We start from the raw sequence: 22270 nt of genomic DNA on the forward strand, positions 1-22270 counted from the left end.
AACCTTCTAGAACTATTTAATAAGAATCATGACCAACACACCAAAATCAACCGTATTTATAAATACTAGAATCTGAAATGTGTGTCCATATGCAAACACTATCAACCCCCAATCATTCACAGCTCTCCTAACCTCCGTCACCAAACACATATGTTTAAATCTATCCAAGTATGTTAAAGACATTGAAACAACAAATTACTGATTAAAATGTCCAAATTCCTAAATTAAAGGGTAGATAAAACTTTTTATGGATAGGATATCTCTATACTTAAGATGCTACATGTACAGTCCATTATCTCCAATCTGATCTAAGATTTAACACGATTCCAACTAAAATGTTTTAAGATAGATAATATTATCTACCTTATAGATAATAAAAAAAAGTTGATCCTGACATTTTTATTATAAAATGTCAAAGGATCCTTTAGTTTCAAAAAAATTCTGAAAATAAAGCCAAAGCAACAGTTCAGTGAATGGAGTACTGACCTCGCACGGGTTCAATCCCCAGCATTTTATATGGTCCCCCCCATCCCCCCAGGACTGACTCCTCAGCTCAGTGTGTTAGGAGTAATCTCAGAGTACCACCAGGTATCGCCCAACCCCAAACCCTCTATCCCTCATAATTCTGAAGGCTGAATCATACTTCTTCTGGATTTTAAATCTCTTTATAAAGCATTACTAATTAAGTCAGGTTTTTGCAAAAAAACAAAACAAAAAAAACCCACATAGTCAAAACAAACCTACAAAAATACGCTGTTTACTTCTGAAAAAGCTACAAAGACAATTTAATGGTAAACTTTTTTTTGTTAATGTAGGTAATGTAACTAACAACGCCTTTTTAATAAGAGTTTTGGGTATTCAATGTCGAACTTTGGGGGAACATTTTTCATATAAATCCCAATTGCCCCAGTATCTCTAACTCATAAACATTAAGCTACTATTTCCTCTGCCCTACATTACTACAAGGCAGGCACCAAGCTCCAAAGTTGAAATGATTCAAACTTTGCAACCCCATCCTATTTATCCTCTCCCAACTTGCTTTCATCCAGAATCCTAATAAAGGCACTGTATTCAGCTTTCCATTCATTCCTGCTTCTGCTGATCAAACCCATTTTTCTTCCTGGCCCTAGATGGTATTTACTATATTCCCTTATCTCTGGTAAGGTCAATAATTCATCTTTCAATTAATCTGACCTTTCAGTGTTAAAGTTACCCCCATAAATTAGCATTCCATGGCTTCAATTTAGGGTTTGCTTTGTTTGTTTTGGGGCCACACCCAGTTCAGGAGTTACTCCAGGAATTACTGTTGGTTGAGGGATATGGAGTGCTGTGAATTGAACCTGAGTCACTGAATGCAAAGCTAACACCCTGCCCTCTGTTCTATATTGCTGGTCCTACATGGCTTTAATACAACATTCATATGCAAAAAAAAAAAAAAAAATATCAACCCCAATTTATACAATATATATAGCATACAAAAATTCAAAACAGACTAGTTAATGCTTAAGTTAATGCTTAAGAACTTTTAGATTTGACATCAAAAGAATGGCCCATTAATTGATATACCAGATTCCTTCAAAATTAAAATATTTTGCTGAGGCTGGAGCGGTGGCACAAGTGGTAAGGCTTGTGCTAGCCTAGGACAGACAGCAGCTGGATCCCTCAGAGTCCCATATGGACCCTCAAGCCAGGAGCAATTTCTGAGCGCATAGCCAGGAGTAACCCCTGAGCATCACCAGGTGTGGCCCAAAAAACAAACAACCAAAAAAAAAAAAAGAGAGAGTAGAAGAAGAAATTACTTACAGCTTTAAGGGTAAGATCACACTGGAAAACAAGTTTCCGAACTTGTGCTAAAATTTCTCTTTTGGTATTTTCCAAATCATTTCTTCTTTCCTCAACATTTGTCACACAAACTTTGTATAGTTCATTTGCTTCTTCTACCTTCAGGAGATCATAGAAAAGAAAACACAAAAACAAAAAACATCAAACCCTAATAATGATAATAGCTTTATTTTAAATATTTAAATGTTGAAAAACTTAGTTTAAAATAATTGAAATTCTTTATGCATGAAAATTCCAAAGTACTCTGTGTTTTAAGAGTATTTCTAAACTTAATCTGTCTAGGGCAGCATTTCAAGGGTCTGTTCAATTTATATACTTATTTCCAGCTTAGACAGACTTTTAAAAACTTGATTTTTAAAAATCATATCCTATTTAATAAAAAATTGTAGGCTCAATAAATTGCTCAAGTGGCAAACCATTAGCTTAACTAGCATGTCTGAGGCCCTGAGTTTGATCCCTGGCATAGACCTTCAAGCACCAGCAGGCTGGGTATGACCCTGTAAGCCTCTTAAGCAGTCAGATGTGGTCCTAAAAATCAGTTAATCAAAGTTTTAACTTAGTCATGCTCTAAGGTATTGGAATATACTAACATATGGTAGCAAAAAGATAACTTTCAAACAAGCCAAGTATAAAATATCAAACTACAATCTTCTTTCAGATACTTCTTTCACAAATAAATCAAAGCAAAAGTTTCTTAGCCTGGTGGATCTCAAAATTGTATCAGCAAGAACAGCACCACCTGGAGACTTGCTAGGAATAGACTAAGTTTCTTGAGCCCCTTTCTAGAATTACAGACTGAGTGCATACTCAGATTGGGGTCCAGCAGTCCATTTCAAGAAGCTTTCTAGAGCAGAGTTTTTCAACCACTGTGCCGTGACACACTAGTGTGTGTCGTGAGATATTGTCTCGTGTGCCGTAAGAAAAATTCCAATTTCATCCGTAACATGTGGCTTCAGCTCACAAATAGACCAATCATTAGATTATTTCATAATAAAGTAATAATAGAATAATTTCTTTGTGTTTGATTCCTATTCAAGAGAATTACTTTATATATAGTCAATAAAGGCACAGAGTTAATTTTTTTTTTTTTTTGGTTTTTGACCCACACCTGTTTGACGCTCAGCGGTTACTCCTGGCTATGCGCTCAGAAATCGCCCCTGGCTTGGGGGGACCACATGGGATGCCGGCGGATAGAACTGCGGTCCGTCCTACGCTAGCGCTTTCAAGGCAGACACTTACCTCTAGCGCCACCTTCCCGGCCCCAGAGTTAAATTTTTTTAACATTTTTCTTTCTTTCTTTCTTTTCTTTTCTTTCTTTTTTTTTTTTTTTTTTGGTTTTTGGGTCACACCCAGCAGTGCTCAGGGGTTACTTCTGGCTCTATGCTCAGAAATTGCCCCTGGCAGGCACAGGGGACCATATGGTGTGCCAGGATTCAAACCACCATCCTTCTGCATGAAAGGTAAACACCTTACCTCCATGCTATCTCTCCAGCCCCTTAACATTTTCTAATGGTGGTGTGCCTCATGATTTCTTTTCATGAAAAAGTATGCTTTTGCACAAAAAGGTTGAAAAATACTGTTCTAGAGGTACGAGTGCTAACGTTTTGGAACTGAAGCATCACAGATTATAGCTAATTCAGCTTGCAAACAAAAGATCATTACTTTCTGAAGAGCCTCCTCTTCTAGTCTTCTCTTTTTCTCTAGTTGCTTATTGAGATTTTTCACCATTCCACTACTACTTGAGCACAGATCCTCTTCTGCACGAAACATGGACGATTTCGCTTTTTCATACTCATCTTGTCGTTGCATGCATAACAGTTTTGCCTTTTTAAGTGCAGTCTCTGTTTCCAGCTATACAAAGAATTTTCAAAATAGAATAATTGTAAGTGTATAAGTATATAATGTACAGGTTGATCTATAATATCCAGCAAGAGAAATTTAGAAGAACTATAGAGGAAGGAATGTATCTTCTCAGAGTAGATACTCGATACTGCAAATGATCTTAGGTATTCATCAATAGGTACGGGAAGCTCCATTATGGCACTAACCATTTTATTTTGTTCCTGTTTCCAAAGGTCTTTCAATTCTTTCCTTTGCTTTTCCATTTCATTTTTCCTTCCAAGTAGAGGCTGCCAAGGGTGTTTGAAAAGAAAAGAAAAAATAAAGGTTACTTTCTAATGGCATGCTGTTGTTTAAAAATGTGTACTACATGCATTAATTTTTACCTGCACAAACTTGTTGGCTTGGAGAGCTGCAATTGTCTGTTGTAAATGGTGACTACTTTCTAGATCACTAAGAAGAGCATTGGTAAACAGAGACTGCAGTGGCATGAACTCCTGAAATTTAAAAGTGAAATAGTACTAGGTTTATAAATCAACCCTACTACTCTCTTTAAAAAAGAAATTTTAAGGTTAAATGTTTTCCTTTTATGAAAGACTAGTCACAAATGTTACTAGGAGAAAATATTGAAAAATATTATAATGAGGTATAAAAGTATATAGTAAAATTAGTAACTAAGAAAACAACACTGAATTAAAGATGAGGGGTTTTTTTGCAATTGTCTCTGTGTAAAATTAAAATAATTTTATTTTTCCAATAAAATTATCATTAATCTCTTTCTTATATTAATTTTTTTTCTGATTTCATAAGGTATTATCAAGAGCTCTTCTACATAATTTTGGTAGAGCTCTAGTTTACTAAACAATTACCTGTAGTCCAATGTTAGTTCTAGTTGCTTCTGCCAACTTGACAATATTTCTAGTGGATTCAAACTCTGAAAAGATCAAGAAAAGATATCAGAAGGTAAATTAATTTACTCCCTCAATCATGTTCTAAAAGTATTTGTAATTCTCCAACGAAAACTTGATCAAAAGCATCAGGTAAGGTGTCTGCCTTGCATGTGGCCAACCTGGATTTGATCCCTGGAATCCCATATTGTACCCCAAGCCCGCAGGAGTGACTCCTGAATGAAGAGACAACAATGACTTCTAAGCACAGCCAGATGTAGCCTGCCTCCAACAAAGCATCAGGAACATAGCTCAATCTATGTGTGATGTTTTGTTTTTAATCCCAAACACTACAGAAAAAAAAATAACTAATTGTAAATACCAGTCGGAAGCATGGCAGAACTCTTTGTAACTCTTAATCAGAAGTGTTTGTTCCAAGTTAAACTTTGAAACTACACTTATAAAGACCTCATCTCTTTGGGGTGTGAGACCCAGGCATGCGTACTATTTCAGTCTTCAAACTATTCAGGTGATTCTACAGGCATTCTCATTAAAAGCAAGTAACGTGGTAGAAAAATCAGACTTTGGGTAAATGCTATATTCTTCCAGTTCTGTGTCATCATAGGTAAATCTGATTTGACCTTAGACTAATAATCTGTTTTATTTGCCTCAAATGTGAAAAGTGAAAAATGACTCTTTTCTTGCTCTTCTCGCAAAGTTTGGGTAAGAAATAATGAGGCAAGAAATATGAGAGCATTTTATCAGTCATCAAATACTGGGAAGCTATTAAGATGTTCCTTATATCCATTATCTTCTGCTCATATAATTACTGTTGCTTTCTATCAACTTACTTATGATTATACTTCTTTTTACATAGGAGAGCATGATTTCCTAAAGGTCAAGGATGTCTTAGAGAAAAAGCCAAATATGGTGGTTGGACCATAATATTATATGATCCATTTAAAAGTCTTTCCAACTTTAAGAAAAAAAAAGTTACTGTTATTTACTACAGTGAAATAGCTATTTACTTGGGATTATATTAATCATAGTATACAGGAAAAGACTTGCAAATAATTTAGTTCTTACATTCCAAAGTGAGAAGACTAAAAGAACCACTCACCCAAGTTAAGCTTCTTTTCAACCCATGAGACTATATTCTTTGTATACTTTGACCACGTTTTAGCATATGACAAAGCCAACTCTATAGAGTCAGTGTTCTTTAACAGCACACTGTCTAGTTCTATAGGAGAAAAATTTCCTAAAAACAAAATATAAAGACATACTGTTAAATAAGGTTCAATCCCTGGCACCGCAAAATAATTAAATCCTATAACTAAACAAAGAAGCATTCAAATCCTAAGCTGATCTTCATTTAAAATAATTGATAATATATATAACAAATTTAAAATTAAGTCAAAGTATAAACTTAAAATAGCTTCAAATTCTTTATGTTTCTATTATTCAGTAAGTTACAAATTCTATATAATTCTTCATCAGTCTATCATCATGCCTATTCTAATGGTATTCCCTTAAGTTTTATTAACTACAATTTTATAGATACTTTTATGTTAAAAGCAAAGACATGAGGTCACTAAACTAGAAGACATTAAGTATTCCAACAGTTACTAAAAGTAACTGCTAAAAGCTGCTCAAAAGTTTCAAGTACGGGCCTGGAGGTATAGCACAGCAGCGTTTGCCTTGCAAGCAGCTGATCCAGGACCAAAGGTGGTTGGTTTGAACCCCGTTGTCCCATATGGTCCCCCGTGCCTGCCAGGAGCTATTTCTGAGCAGACAGCCAGGAGTAACCCCCGAGCAACGGCAGATGTGGCCCAAAAACCAAAAAAAAAAAAAAAAGTTTCAAGTACCAGGGCTTGAGTGATAGTACAGTGGGGAAGGTGACTGCCTTGCACTCAGCCAACCCGAGTTCAATCAATTGTTGGCATCCTATATGGTCCCCCACGCCAGTCAGGAGCTGAGCTTAGAATAACCTCTGAGAATTGCAAAGATGACCCAAAAACAAAAGCGAGAACAAAAAAAGTTTTAAGTACCTCAAACCACATTACCTTTTTCATTGGATGAGTCGACTGATTCCACAGAAACATTTTCAAAAGACTTATAAATGGAAGAAAACAAAGTTAAGATTAGAGCAGAAGATAACAGATCTCTGCTTCACTAGAAATTCTTCACTCTAATTTGTTACTCTGGCATAATTCTGGCTAAAGAATTTCAAGTATTTAGATTTCAAAGGACCAGAGACGTCTGTTTAAATGCCAGAACATTTTATAAGAATTATATAGCTTTTTACAACAGAAGTTCTCAATGCACAAGAATGAATAACCTCATTGTTTACTAACATTGGTGAATCCACTCAAAACTTTAAATCTGGCACACCTCAAAAATAGTCAAGATGTTATAAAAGCAGTAATAGGCTGGTATTTTTTTTCCAGCCACTTTCCCCCCATTTTATTATATAACAAGCATGTTTCTGAAAGTCTATTAACAATTCAGTACAGAATTTAAGATGGTGGAAATGCTGTGTATCTACAGTTTCTATTTCCAATAAGACTGCAAACTAGACACCAATGTTCCTAAAGCAGTTATTAAAATATCTTGCATTTGGTGAAAATTTTTAATCTAACTGAAATATTATCAATAACATTCTATAAGCACTCTTCACGTTCTGCTATTTCACAGCAATTTATCTTCCAATTGAGAATTAGAATCCCAACTTGCTGATATGGTCTTAACAGAATGTACTTAGAGAGCAGAGGGATAGCACAGGGATGGGGCGTTTGACTTGTGTGTGGCTGACCCAGGAGGGATCCAGTTCGATCCCCAATATCCCATATGGTCCCCAAATCTGTCAGGGACAATTTCTGAGTGCAGAGCCAGGAGTAACCCCTGAGCACTGCTGGGTGTGGCCAAAAAACCAATCAATCATTAAAGTTAAAAAAAAAAAAAAAAGAATGTACTTAGGGAGAATTAAGAACTACAGTTTTGATTATAAATATTTTATAGTAACAAGCTGTAGGGTGTACTAAAAGAATAACACACTTCTTTACTGCTTTCACTGTTTTTCTAAGTTTTAACCAGTCTTCAAGTCTATAATTAGAAGAAAAAACTCAAAATCATTAAAATGGCAGTACCACTTTAAAAAAGAAGATATATTTTTGCTGTTGCAGAAAATGACTGTGTTATACTTACGAAGAAACTGTCAATTATTCTTATTCATAATTCTTATGAACTATCAACTCAAAAGCTATCAATCCTGGTAAGGAAAAAAAACTAGATTAAAATTATTTGTGCTTTCACACAAACTTGGCTTACCTTATTTTCTCGGGAAACAGGCAGTCGCAATAATGAATCATTGCCTACGTCTCCCATAAGAAAATTTGTAAGACTATCCGGAGAAGTTTAAAAGAAAAAGAAAAAAAAAGAAAAAAATTCATTATAGTTCTGTTATAGGCTTTACATGCAATATATCAGTTAGAAAGTAAAGTACAGTGAATAGGGTAACTCCATGCAAGCAATATACCCAAATTAATGCCCTAGTACAGCATATGGTCCCCTGAGCTCTGCCAGGAGTGATACCTGAGTGTAGAGCCAGGAATAAAGCCTGGACGCTGCCAGATGTGGCCCCAAAACAATCAAAAAGAACTTAGAAATAAATTTCTGGTTTATGTAGTCACATAAAGTACAAACATAGTCACTTGCAAATGTTACTTTTAACAAGCTATAAAGACACCTTTAAATAATAGCACCAGACAACACAGAATATAACTTTCCCAAAGTTGTGGTATTTCGTATTAATTAATGTTTTATCTTTCATATATACCTACTGGATTATTTAATACATTCTCCATTGAAATACCTAAGCCTAAACTTTATGACAGTTCCTCTACTTACATATTCCCAAAGGTAAAGGCCAAGGTTTCAATGGAAGAAAACACTTCTCTGAAGAGATCATTTTTGTTTTCTTCATTTACTTCTGTGAAGTTCACAGCTATAATAAAACATTAGTTACATAAATGAAAGAGAAAAAAAAAACTAGATTTAGATAACCACTTATTTCTCTGTAAGAGTCAAAATTGCTTTTAGGAGAAGATTCAGAAACTTAAAAGTCAATTAGAAAAATCAAATAGGGCCAGAGTGATAACACAGAAGTAGGTAGTTTGTCTTGCATGTAGCTGACCCAGGACAAACCCAGATTCGATTCCTAGCATCTCATAAGGTCCCCCCCAAGGCTGCCAGGAGCAATTTCTGAGCATAGAGACAGGAATAACCTGAGTGCTTCCAGGTGTGGCCCCCAAACAAACAAACAAAAAAAAGAAAAGCATGGGGCTGGGATGATAGTTGAGTTATTGCCTTGCACATGGAAGGCCTGGAATCGATCCTAAACACCCCACATGGTCACCTAAACTCACCAGGAGTAATACTCCAGTGCAGAGTCAGGAATATGCCCTGAGCCCCGCTGGGTATGGCCCTAACCCAAAACAAACAAAAAAAAGTTAAAGTAGCTGGCATTCCAAACTGACTGCTCCATGCATTACAAAATTAGACACATCTAAAAAGTGACTCAATGTGAAATCAATCAGTCTTGGAGTCACAGAGTCCTTGTTATACCAGACCTTTCTCATTAAAATCACTCTGGTATTTTCTCTTGCTTATTATTAGTTTAAGGCATTTTAAAAAAACAGCAAACACACTGTGGCTCATGAGATTCAACATGAAGTACATTTTCACAAGAATTACAAAGAACTAAAAGTCATATCTATTTGACATAGTAAAAAACCTGTACACAATGCATATACACAGAAAAAAAAAATCTAATGATTTTGAAATTTTTAATTCCCAGTATTATTGCCTTATTCCTTACCAGATCTTGGGTTCTGAGGTCTAAGATAACAGATACATTAACTATTATTTTATTTACCATATAAGTATTCTAACATTTTACACAATGTTAAAGGAAACTGAAACATCTGAAAATGATTTTTAAATTTATTCTGTACACTCCTTTGTTATGAGTTCAGGAACATTTTACCAACGAAAATATGAAGTAGACTGGCAATTTTTTAAGTAACCCATTCTACTTTGGATGAACTTTAGAACAACTGGTTTCTTGAATCCCATCCTCTACCTAGGATCCTTGCCAAATAAGGAAAGCTAGAAAAACCAAAAGGAGAAAAAGCTACACTTTGCTTAAAATAGTGTTGTTCTTAAGTTAGGTTGCATATTGGAATTGGGGAGTTTTAAAAACAAAGTGTGGTCTTCACCACCAAAAATTCAAATTCCACTGATATTATGAAGCATAGTTATTTGTTTAAAAAATGTGCTAGGTGATTCTAATGAGAAATTCCAATGGAAAATCCTGGATGTAAAACAAGAGTTCCTATGCAGAACAGAATCATATCTCAAAGCCTATGAATCTGCAACTGAAGTGTGATACTCTCAAGACTTTTGTAGGAACAAGATTATACTTTTTATCTAATTCCAAAGGGTCTCTTCAGGAGACCAATCCCTGGAACCTGTGAATATGATTTCACATGGTTACAAAAACTTATCAGAGAAGGTTACATTAACGATATCCTGTATTATTAACTGAGTAGGTACAATACAAATATAAGGATCTGCATACAATGGGCAACGAGGTAAAGAGCCACAAGGCAACATATGTAGGCAGCCTTTATAATTTAGAAAAGCGAAGTAGAGCTTGACTTTCAAAAGCCAAGAAAGTGCTAAACAGACTAGAGCACAAATTTTGCATGCAGGAGGCCTAGTTCAGTCCTAGGCATCGCATGATTCCCTGATCACTGCCAGGAGTGACCCAGGAGAGAAACAAGCTCAAGAATAGCTCCTGAGGACCATGACTTATGGCCCTAAAACTGCAAAGAAAGAAAAGCGAGTAATCAGATAGTCTTTTAAAGCCTCTAGAAAGGGGACGGAGAGATAGCATGGAGTAAGGCGTCTGCCTTCCTTGTAGAAGGACAGTGGTTCGAATCCCGGCATCCCATATGGCCCCCTGAGCCTGCCAGGAGCGATTTCTGAGAGTGAAGCCAGGAATAACCCCTGAGAGCTGCTGGGTGTACCGACCTCAAAACAAAACAAAGCAAAACAAACAAACAAACAAAAGCCAAACCCTACAAATTCAATAGAAGCTGTATAGCATGACACATGACTAAATAAATCAATGGAGCAGAATAATATCCAGAAATAGGCAGCAATGCCATATATTTATGATAAAGACAAAATCTCAAGTAGTGGAAATGATGAATTATCTTACAAAGCAGTCAGTTATTGCTTAGAATAAATATATTATAAGACACAGATATATAATAGAGAATATGTCAAAAATTTAACTTTAATAAAGTGACACAATCAAAAAATTTTTTTTATTTTTGGGCCATACGTGGCAGTGCTCAGGGGTTACTGCTGCTCTGTGCTCAAAAATTGCTCATGGCAGGCACGGGGGTGGGGAACCATATGGGATGCTGGGATTCGAACCAACATAGGTTCCTGGTCAGCCGCTTGCAAGGCAAACATCTACCGCTGTGCTATATCTCCAGCCTCAACACAATTTAAAAAAAAAAAAAAAAAGAGAATAATAATGTAAGAAACAGAGAAGTTCTCCTGATTTCTTTTTTTGTTTGTTTTTTGGGTCACACCCGTCGGTGCTCAGGGGTTATTCCTGGCTGTCTATTCAGAAATAGCTCCTGGCAGGCACGGGGGACCATATGGGACACCCGGATTCAAACCAACCACCTTAGGTTCTGGATCGGCTGCTTGCAAGGCAAACACTGCTGTGCTATCTCTCTGGGCCCAGTTCTCTGATTTCTAAACTTAAAATCCACAAAAAAAAAATTAAAATAAAAAAGAAAGAAAAATGCAGAAATAAAACAATATATCAAAGGCAAATAAGATAAAAATAAGCCAAAGAAAATTAGCAATTGGTAAAAATAAACTTCACTTACACAAATTTCACCAAATAATGCTAAAATAAAAATAAAAACCATAAAGAACAGAAACAATAGTACAGTGTGTAGGGCACTTGCTTTGCACATGGCCAACCTGGGTTCTATCCCCGGCACCTCATCTTAGGTCCTTGAGCCCTCCAAAAGTGATCCCTGAGGGGCCGGGAAGGTGGCGCTAGAGGTAAGGTGTCTGCCTTGCAAGCTAGCCAAGGAAGGACCGCGGTTCGATCCCCTGATGTCCCATATGGTCCCCCCCAAGCCAGGGGCGATTTCTGAGCACATAGCCAGGAGTAACCCCTGAGCGTCAAACGGGTGTGGCCCAAAAACCAAAAAAAAAAAAAAAAAAAGTGATCCCTGAGTGTAGAGCCAGGAACACAGGACAGATGTGGCTCCAAAACCAAAATAAATATAGACCATAAAATAGAATAAGAATGATTTCACATAGCTGGTATGTGAACAGCTCCAGAACATGAAATATGGGTAAATCAAATCAAATCTGCACTGATACAATTTTCTATCATATTGGATAAGAAGGCTGTTAGCAAGTGTCAGATAACATTTCAGCACTGCTTGAGATGAGTAGAATCTCTAGTAGTATCAAAAATATAAATGCATGTGCTTTTTTACTTAGTAATTAATTAGCCCTGTAAGAAATTACCTTGCTGGTTATTCACTGAAGCATTGTATACAACAAGAGAAAAATGGAATAATCCAAACATCTATTAGCAAGGAATTGTTAAATAAATTACTGGACATCAATATAGTGGATATTTGGGCAGTTTTGAAAAAACTAACAGAAGAACATAAAACTATATGGATAACTCAGTGAGCAGTGTACAGTGTACAGCCTTTATAATAAAAGGTATAACATATCCTATTATATTTATATGTAGATATGTTAATATACCTCTGCAAAGTGCAATAGTAATAACTACTGCTTATCAAGGGAAAAGAATAATGGTAAAGGATCTGAAGTAGGAAAAGCAATTCACCAGTAAACTCTTGGACTATCTGCACTATGAACCATAGTCATACACTATTTAAAGCTAAGTTTCAAGACAAAACAAATAAAGAAGGCCTCTACAGCTATGGATTCAGAAACTGTTTTTAACTTGCCAAGTGTTAGTCATTGGGTTAATTGCAATGATATTAAAAAAAAATCCACAAAGAATTTTTTAATAGATATTACGAAGAAAATTGAGCAAAATATATATTAATAAGGGAATACATGTTAAGTACACAAAAACTTACAAATGTTAAAGATGTCTTTATTTCAAAAATAGGCTGTATCTCTCAGACCATATTGCAAATATTTTGTCAGATCAAACTTCCTGCTTAGAAACAAGAGGAGTCACAGGAAATACAAATCAAAGCTAGAATGAGTGGAGGAAAGCTAAGAATTTTTCTAGAAAGGCTATTAAAAGGTAAATTCCAAACTTAAACAGGGTCAACCATTCTAATTTCTCATTTTAGTGGATAGGAAGTAAATAAATTTCATACTTTAAGACATACTGTAGGGGCCGGGCGGTGGCGCTAAAGGTAAGGTGCCTGCCTTGCCTGCGCTAACCTTGGACGGACCTCGGTTCGATCCCCCGGTGTCCCATATGGTCCCCCAAGCCAGGAGCAACTTCTGAGCGCATAGCCAGGAGTAACTCCTGAGCGTTACTGGGTGTGGCCCAAAAACCCAAAAAAAAAAAAAAAAAAAAGACATACTGTAACACAAATTTATACCTCTCGTGACTCTGATTAACGATACCCATAGGATTAGGACAAAATAATCTCCATGTGGGGCTGGAGTGATGGCGCAGTCGTTGGGCACTTGCCTTGCAAAGTCGCTGATCTAGGACGGACTGTGGTTCAATCTCCTGACATCCCATCTGGTCCCCCAAGCCAGGAGCAATTTCTGAGCACAGAGCCAGGAGTAACCACTGAGCATCACTGGATGTGGCCCAAAAACCAACAACCAAAAAAATCTCGACATTCCTGATAGTTCTCCAGATCCTAATATCTATTTTTTTGTTGTTTTTGTTTTGTTGCCCCGTCCAACAGTGTTTGGGGGGTTATTCTTTTTGTTTGTTTGGTTTTTTTGTTGTTTTTTTTTTTCCCGGTCACACCCAGCAGCACTCAGGGGTTACTCCTGGCTCTATGCTCAGAAATTGCTCCTGGCAGACTCGGGGACCATATGGGATGCCAGGATTTAAACCACCATCCTTCTGCATGTAAGGCAAACGCTCTATCTATCTCCATGCTATCTCTCCAGCCCCGAGAGGTTATTCTTTTTTTTTGTTTGTTTGTTTTTGTTTTTGTTTTTGGGCCACACCCATTTGACGCTCAGGGGTTACTCCTGGCTATACGCTCAGAAATTGCCCCTGGCTTGGGGGGACCATATGGGACGCCGGGGGATGAACCACTGTCTGTCCTATGGTAGCGCTTGCAAGGCAGACACCTTACGTCTAGCGCCACCTTCCCGGCCCGAGAGGTTATTCTTGACTGCATTCTGAGATCATTTCAGGTGGGGTTGGGGGACTTTATCAGATACCAGGGATCAAACCTGGGTCAGCTATGTGCAAGGCAAACACCCTCTGTGCAGTTCTATCACTCTGGACCCTGATTCTAGTAACTTTAAGCTTTTTATCTTTACAGAAATAAAAAAAATGGATCTTTGTGGGTGATTTGGAAACATTAAAGCAATATGTACAAAACATTTAGATGGCACCAAATGATTACTATTTATTAAATTATTAAGATAGAAGACTTAAACTCTGATTTGACCTCAATTTTTCAGGTCAACTGCATATTTTGCACTTGTATTATCAAAGGTATTTTTAGGTCACTTCAACAATAACAGTGGGAGAAAGGTCTTATTTGAAAACAAAATACACCAAAGAACACAAAATCTTTAAAGTTTTGTTGTCTCATAAAGTCCTACTAAAATTGTCTCTCAACAACAAAGTAACCTTTAATTTTCATCAAAACAAAAGCAAACAACAAAAATCCCAGAAATAGAGTCATGGCTAGGAAATAATATCTAAAAGACTGCTTTATCTCAAAGAAAAGAGATCGTCAAGGGAGCTGAAAGGCTCCTGATTTCAAGCTTGTTTCTGGAATGTGCATCCCAACTCTACTCAGGCATGCTCCTTCCCCAGGACATCCTGCACACAATAGCTACTGACAACAACTGAATGAACTGTGGCCGTTATTTCCAAGCATGGAAATTTTACTATCAATAGACACAAATTTCCCTAAGTTAAATTAAATGGTACTAAAAACAAACTATGTAAAAGGTTACTAAGCACAATTTGTTTGTTTTTTAAATGGGGTTGGGGGGCCAGCTCATCTAGGGCTTACTTACTCCTGGTTTAGGAATGAATCAATTCAGCAATTCAGGTGGGACTTGGGAGATTCCACTGGGGTGCCCAGGACCAAACTCAGGTCAGCCTTTATGCAAGGTGAGCTATTCTGTACTATCTCTCCAGTACCACTAAGACTATTTTAAAGCTATAAGAGAAGCGGTCATTTTTCCCCATTTAAGCTACCTACATTTTTTTATATGCTTGAAACATAGAAAAAAAGAGAACCATACAAATTTCCAAAAAGGGTTACTTTATATATTTTATAATTAAAATAGCACACACTCCCTCCAAAGAAAAGGAACACTATAATCATGGATTATAAGGCAGTATTTGGCTCTATTTTGCCCACACCAAAGGCTTTACATATTATCTTCTTACCTTTCACTTTTGTAGCAAGCATTTCTGCAGCATTTTGGAGCTCAATAGAATTGAGGTTCTGATGTTTATTCATTATTGACTTTAAAACACGGATAAGTTCATCCAGACGTATATGAATGACTTCTTTAAAACAGTCTTAAAAAGAAAAGAAAATCTTAATGTTTCCAAAACCAAATTTCTAAATCTCAATTATAAAAGCACCACATTTTGAAGAAGCAAATTCCAAATAGAAATATCAGTGCAACAATTTTTGCCTACTATATTTCACTTGTTTTCACTATTGCATCTATATACAACTTAATATATCTTTCATTATTTTAATTCATTAACAATTCAGATTTTTTTTCACAGTTAAAGTCATTTTTAATTTTTCTCAGTCTAAATATAATCTTCAAATTTCTCTTGAAGCCAAGTTTCTCCTTTCTTAAAAGATTTTACGGGCCCGGAGAGATAGCACAGCGGCGTTTGCCTTGCAAGCAGCCGATCCAGGACCAAAGGTGGTTGGTTCGAATCCCGGTGTCCCATATGGTCCCCCATGCCTGCCAGGAGCTATTTCTGAGCAGACAGCCAGGAGTAACCCCTGAGCACTGCCGGGTATGGCCCAAAAACCAAAAAAAAAAAAAAAAAAAAAAAGATTTTACAACTTTGTGTGTGTTTAAAAGTCCTACCATGTCAGACATATTAGCCAATTTAAAAATAATTACAACTTAAAGCTTCCACTTTAAAGTTATTCTTTGAGCTAAAGATAATATATAGCAGGTGCTTCCTTTGCATGTGATAAACCCCTGTCCACAGCAGATATACAAAGCAGTGGTGCTCTTTTAGGTATGGGTTCTTTCCCACCCCTAAAATCTACCTCACATATGTTCAACTTATTTATACCAACATTCACATCAGAGAAATACAGTGTTTTGTCACTTCTTAAAATACGGAATTACCATATCAAAATAATGGGCAATTAGAAAGGGAAAGCAACTCAGACAGACATAGTCATGCTAGCATACTAGACATATTCCAGGAAAAAAGTCTCAGATCGATGTATAAAATTCAGAACCCAAGACAAGCCTTTAGATTTATGCACAGTCAATCTATGATAAAGGAGGGGGTACATGAAGAAAATCAAGTTAAGTTCCTTCAATAAATGATAATACAGGATGGATATACTGGAGTTAAGTAAGGCACTTGCCTTGAAAGCAAATTATCTGATTTAGTCTCCAGCACTTAATGGTCCCAACCACAAGCCAAGTCAGGAGTAGGCCCTGACCACTGCTAGGTGTGTCCCCAAACATACCCCCTTCCTAAATGAATAAATGGTCCTGGGAAACTGGAACAACCCTACACATAAGTCAATTCAAAGTGAATTAAAGACCTCTGGATTAGACTAAAATCCATAAAATACACTGAGCAAAATAAAGGTAAAACTCTTTTTTTTTGTTTGTTTTGGTGGTTTTTGGGTCACACCCGGCAGTGCTCAGGGGTTATTCCTGGCTCCAGGCTCAGAAATTACTCCTGGTAGGCACAGGGGACCATATGGGACCCCGGGATTCGAACCGATGACCTCCTGCATGAAAGGCAAACGCCTTACCTCCATGCTATCTCTCCGGCCCCTAGGTAAAACTCTTAGCCCTCAGAGGGGAATTTAATGGCAAAGTCATTCATTGGCAAAGTCAACAAAAACAAAGGGGACTATACCAAAAGATAGAGTGTGTATATGGCTCAGAGAGACAGTACAGTGGGAAAGGTGCTTGTCTTGCATGAAGCTGACCTGGTTTTGATTTTCAGTATCCCATATCCCTGTATTCCACTATCTATGAGCCAAATAGCAGTTACTGAGCAAATAGCTAGGATTAAGCTGTGAGTACCAGCAAGTGTGTGTTCCAGCCCCAAAATAAAACAAAAAATGTGAATGGCAAAAGAAATAAAGGTATCCTTCTGAATGAGAGAAAATATTTGCACACTCTACATGAGATGAAGAGCTAATAGCCCAATTTACCAGAAATGCTAAAAGATAATCACTAGAAAAGCTCAATAAAATGAGCAAAATGAGAGAGAAATATGGTAGGTATAAGGAACTGTCAAGTTGGGACATGAACTAGTATATTCAGGCAGATATTCCAGAAAAAGGCAAATAGGTAGTGATTTAATGACAGAAAAAGAAATAAAGGAGAATGGGTGCTGGTGAAAATGTACCCTCCTGAAAAAAAGCACAATCTGAAAAACTAAAGGCAAAGAAAATACCTATACTTAATTCAGTAATGATTAGTTAGCAATTCTATTAATGTTATCTATATGCACACACATACTATATTCAACAATTGAGAACATGGATACTCAATATGGGAAATCAGATCATCTCACTGTCAGGAGTAAAGTTACAAAAACAGAATACAGAGGATATAATGATCCATATGGTACTAAATTGAGAGTGAAGAATTTAGTTAAAAGCCATGCTTAAACTTAAGACATAGATGCTAGATAAATAAGTATTTAGATTCCTGTGTTTACAAACACCAATTCTTTGATGTTAGCTAAAGGACACTAAAATAACATCTTTGTAGCAACTACCAAACCAACCACCTGATATTGATTACTTATACTATTTTCCAGTAAAACAAATCAAGGTTCTATGAAGCTGATTCTAGGCTTGTGGCAAAATATATACAAGATGAGCTAAGAATAAAGAAAGCTCTTTAAAACAAACAAACAATAAACAGATTATGTCAAGAGTACAAAGGAACTACTTTGGTTTCCAACAGTCCAAATAGGAACCATTTGAGCAATAAATCTTTTTTTTTTTTTTTTTTTTTTGGTTTTTGGGCCACACCCGGCGATGCTCAGGGGTTACTCCTGGCTGTCTGCTCAGAAATAGCTCCTGGCAGGCACAAGGGACCATATGGGACACCGGGATTCAAACCAACCACCTTTGGTCCTGGATCGGCTGCTTGCAAGGCAATAAATAGTACTAGGTCATAATCTAAAGCACAAAATAAATATTCATGCACCCAAAATGATACAAATGGCTAAATAAATTTAAATTGGGGAAATAAGCTTTGTGTAAAAAATTTTATACAGTTTTGTTCTCAAGGAGGTAAAGCATGTATATACTGACATTCTTACAAGCAGTATAGTTTGGATAGAGTGAACAAAAATAGGCATTAAAATACTTGACTCATGTCATAACAACAGTGGTTAAGTTATATTTATTTGACATAATCAAAATTCACTGCCATCTTACTGCCAACACACCATTCATTACCTCAGTTCAATCATGAGAAAAAAATCAAATTCTAATCATGGCACATCCTGCAATCTACCTGTTAGAGAGATAGCTCAAAGAGATGGAGAGCACATGCTCTGCATGATCAAGACCCCTGAACCTCCAAGCAAGGCTCAAGAAAAACACTATCGGGCGGGCAAGGTGGCGCTAGAGGGTGTGTCTGCCTTGCAAGCTCTAGCCAAGGAAGGACCCCGGTCCAATTCCCCGGCGTCCCATATGGTCCCCACAAGCCAGGGGCAATTAATTTCTGAGCGCTTAGCCAGGAGTAACTCCTGAGCATCAAACGGGTGTGACCCAACCCCCCCCCCCCGCAAAAAAAAGAAAAGAAAAACACTATCCCTCCCCTCGTCAAGGGAATGAAACAGGCATTAAAAATTCTTTGCAGTGCATACTACTAACCCCAGTTCAAGTTCCTGGCATCAAATATGGTCCCCTGAGCACTGCCAGGGTCACTCCTAAGCATACAGCCAGGACTAGACAACAAGCACCACTGTGTGGGGTCTCTAAAACTCAAAAATAAATAAATATATAAGTAAATAAAAATTAAAGGCTACTGTGCCATGTCTGGGTGGCCTTGGTTGATCTCGGAAATAGAGCATTCAAATTAAAAACTGTCAAGGCCATCACAAATGAAAAGAAGTTCAAACAACTGTCACATTGAACTTTTAACAAGGATTACAATTTTCTATGAACTGAACACACTTCTGAAACTTATAAGTCCATAGAATAAATAAGACAAGTGCCAACTATAAAGATGCATGCATTTTCCTAAGCATATGAGTATAAGAGTCAATTATATATACTGATAAAGTTACATGCTGATAAAACTTCAGATGACACTTTATAAATTAGCTGTACCGGGCCCGGAGAGTTAGCACAGTGGCGTTTGCCTTGCAAGCACCGCCGGGTGTGGCCCAAAACCAAAAATAAATAAATAAATAAATAAATAAATAAATAAATAAGCTGTACCACTAAGCTACCAGCCAGCCCAGTTTTAAAATGTTTTTGTGGTTCCATGGTAAGTAAATTTTTATTTATACTAGTATCAGATATATTAATATAAAACTCAAAGTCTTCCGTTAACTAGAATAGTAAAAATCCTATTTCCACTGTTTTCCTATCTACCATCTCTGGAATATGATTATCTGAATGTTAGTTTAGGGGTCCTCAAACTTTTTAAACAGGGGGCCAGTTCACTGTCCCTCAGACCATTGGAGGGTCTGACTATAGTAAAAACAGAACTTATGAACAAATTCTTATGTACATTGCATATATCTTATTTTGCAATGAAGAAACAAAACAGATACAATATGTGGCCCTCGGGCCATAGTTTGAGGACCACTGGTTTATAGTTTCACTTATTTGTGCCATTTATTTTCTGCTTGATTCTGCTTATCAAGTGAAAACAGATTAGTAGCTCTACTTTTTGTTTCTCACGCATTAACACAATACCACAGATGTTACACTTCATGGAAATGTATAAGTTAAGAAATGAAAGAAAAAAATTGTTTCCTGAAATGTAAAATAATTGACAATAATTTAATACTCAACCTGTTAATGTAGCTTAACCTCTCTGGGAAAAGAATGAAAACAAAGTAGAGAAAAAGTTTTAAAACTTATCTCTAGGATTAAATAACTGCATGAAGAAGTGAAATGCTTCAAAGGGGTTGCCTAGATCACCCTTGGTCCCAGGGTATAGGGAGGCGAAGGAAAATGAAAGTGGAGGGGTGTGAAAGGGAGGGAAGGGATAAAAAGAGAAAGATGAGAAATATGGGGGCAGTCATCAAGGTGATTCAGATACATCAGTATGTTAAGAAATGAGAGACTCAAGTATCTAAACCACAAAGCCAACACTAAAATCATGCACCCAAACTTTAACAAACATACCCAAAAAGGCGCTTGTCAAGGTGGCAGGCTTGGAGAGGGAGGCATGGGAGGGAGAAAACATGGGAACACGGGTAGAAGAAAACTGATACTGGCGGTAGGATTAGTGCTGGATTACTGCATGTCTAAAGCTCAACAATGAATAACTGTAAGTCACAGTGCTTTAATGAAAAATACTAATTTAAAATTTAAAAATACTAATTTAAAAAAATTAAAACATCTCTATTAGTCCTTTCTTTTCTTTATTTCTGTAATAACTTCTGAATTTTCAAAATAAAGACAAAGCCTGAACTAGTTTTCTTTATTTAGCTACTTAGTAACTGTAATAACTGACATATATAAAAACTTTTGGGGGACTGGAGAGATAGCACAGTGGTTCAGGTATCTGCCTTGCACACAGCTGACCTAGGTTCAGTCCTCAGTATCCTCTATGGTTCCCCAGAGCATGCCACGAGTAATTTCTGAGCACAGAGCTAAGAGTAAGCTCTGAGCACTATGGATTGTGGCCTCAAAATAAACAAACAGAAAACTTTTATTTTCTTAAGAGCTCTACACATATGTACTAATTTAATCTTGACAATCATGCAATAATGTTAGTACTTTAACACCCTTTAAGAGAGTGCTAAATAATTTGTTTAAAACTATCATCAAAAGGGGCCAGAGAGATAGCATGTTTGTCTTGCATGCAGAAGGACGGTGGTTCGAATCCCAGCATCCCATATGGTCCCCCAAGCCTGCCAAGAGTGATTTCTGAGCATAGAGCCAGGAGTGACCCCTGAGTGCTTCCGGGTATGATCCAAAACCAAAAAAAAAAACAAAAAACTATCATCAAAAGTTGGGAGAGGTAAGGAAGTAAGGCACACTAACTAGTCTTTCTCATGGTCAACCAATGTTTAAATCCTTGGTACCACAGAAAGTCTCCTATGCACCATCAGGGTGAGTCCTAAGTAGAATCGGAACAGCCCCTGAACACTACTGTGTGGCTCTAAAACCAAAAATTTGAAAATTATATCACTATGTACCTAAAATATTACTGTGAAAGATTTGTAATACACTCGGGTCAAAATAAAAATTATTATAATTAAAAAATATATAAATTAATAAAAAATAAAACTATAATTTACCAAAGGGCATAATGAAAAATCTAAGTAGTTCTAAAACTTGAATCTTAATCATTGTATCAATACACTTAAAATGAGTAATATCAATTATTTAATATTAACAGTAATAACTCTTTAATTAGTGATTTAATAGGCTTTACCTTCCAATGAATGCTAGTTACTACTATTATTATCAGATATTAAGTGAGATACTGTGTAAAACATTCCAGGTAAATGTACAAAGAAGGTTGGCATATATGTACTAAAATTAGCTATTTTACACTTCATCATTCATCAAAGACTCATTTTGTACCTTCAAGCCAGCTAACCTATTAGCTTCTATAATATTTTTAAGTAATAGCCATCAGAATAGAAATTGAGTGTTTTCTCCCTTGTGATCACCTGAGAAAATATAACAGGTGAGCACTGCCAGAATTAATGTGATTCTGAATTAAGCTTTTGGTGGCTGATTTGAAAGAACACACACACACACACACACACACACACACACACACGGCAACCACAATTTAAAAAGATAGGAATTAAAAATCACTTCTACAGTGCTTATTCCTTCTAGTAAGAAAAAAGGCAAGAGAACAAATCTGAAACTAGTGACAGTGCTTCTAATATTTCACAAGTTTTCTGGCAAAACAAAGAGGATCAATGTTAAATAGTGATAAATGCCATTTAAAAAAACTTACAGATCTTTCTGGGGTAAAATACTGGGTTAATCCACTTA

General features: G+C 36.6%; 1 protein-coding gene across 1 annotated transcript in view; it reads right to left on the reverse strand.

Annotated features, from left to right (window-relative positions):
- ARHGAP29 (Rho GTPase activating protein 29) overlaps window positions 1–22270 on the reverse strand; it is a 72773-nt gene that overhangs the window by 25755 nt on the left and 24748 nt on the right. The window contains exons 3-12 of the mRNA XM_049772310.1: window positions 15271–15405; window positions 8475–8571; window positions 7896–7968; window positions 6632–6680; window positions 5689–5826; window positions 4551–4615; window positions 4068–4178; window positions 3891–3971; window positions 3505–3693; window positions 1804–1941 (exon numbers count right to left, since the gene is read on the reverse strand). Of these exons, the coding sequence (XP_049628267.1) occupies window positions 1804–1941; window positions 3505–3693; window positions 3891–3971; window positions 4068–4178; window positions 4551–4615; window positions 5689–5826; window positions 6632–6680; window positions 7896–7968; window positions 8475–8571; window positions 15271–15405 (1076 nt within the window). The remainder of the gene's footprint in view (window positions 1–1803; window positions 1942–3504; window positions 3694–3890; window positions 3972–4067; window positions 4179–4550; window positions 4616–5688; window positions 5827–6631; window positions 6681–7895; window positions 7969–8474; window positions 8572–15270; window positions 15406–22270) is intronic.

The sequence above is a fragment of the Suncus etruscus genome, chromosome 4, assembly GCF_024139225.1.
Source record: "Suncus etruscus isolate mSunEtr1 chromosome 4, mSunEtr1.pri.cur, whole genome shotgun sequence".
NCBI lineage: Eukaryota > Metazoa > Chordata > Mammalia > Eulipotyphla > Soricidae > Suncus > Suncus etruscus.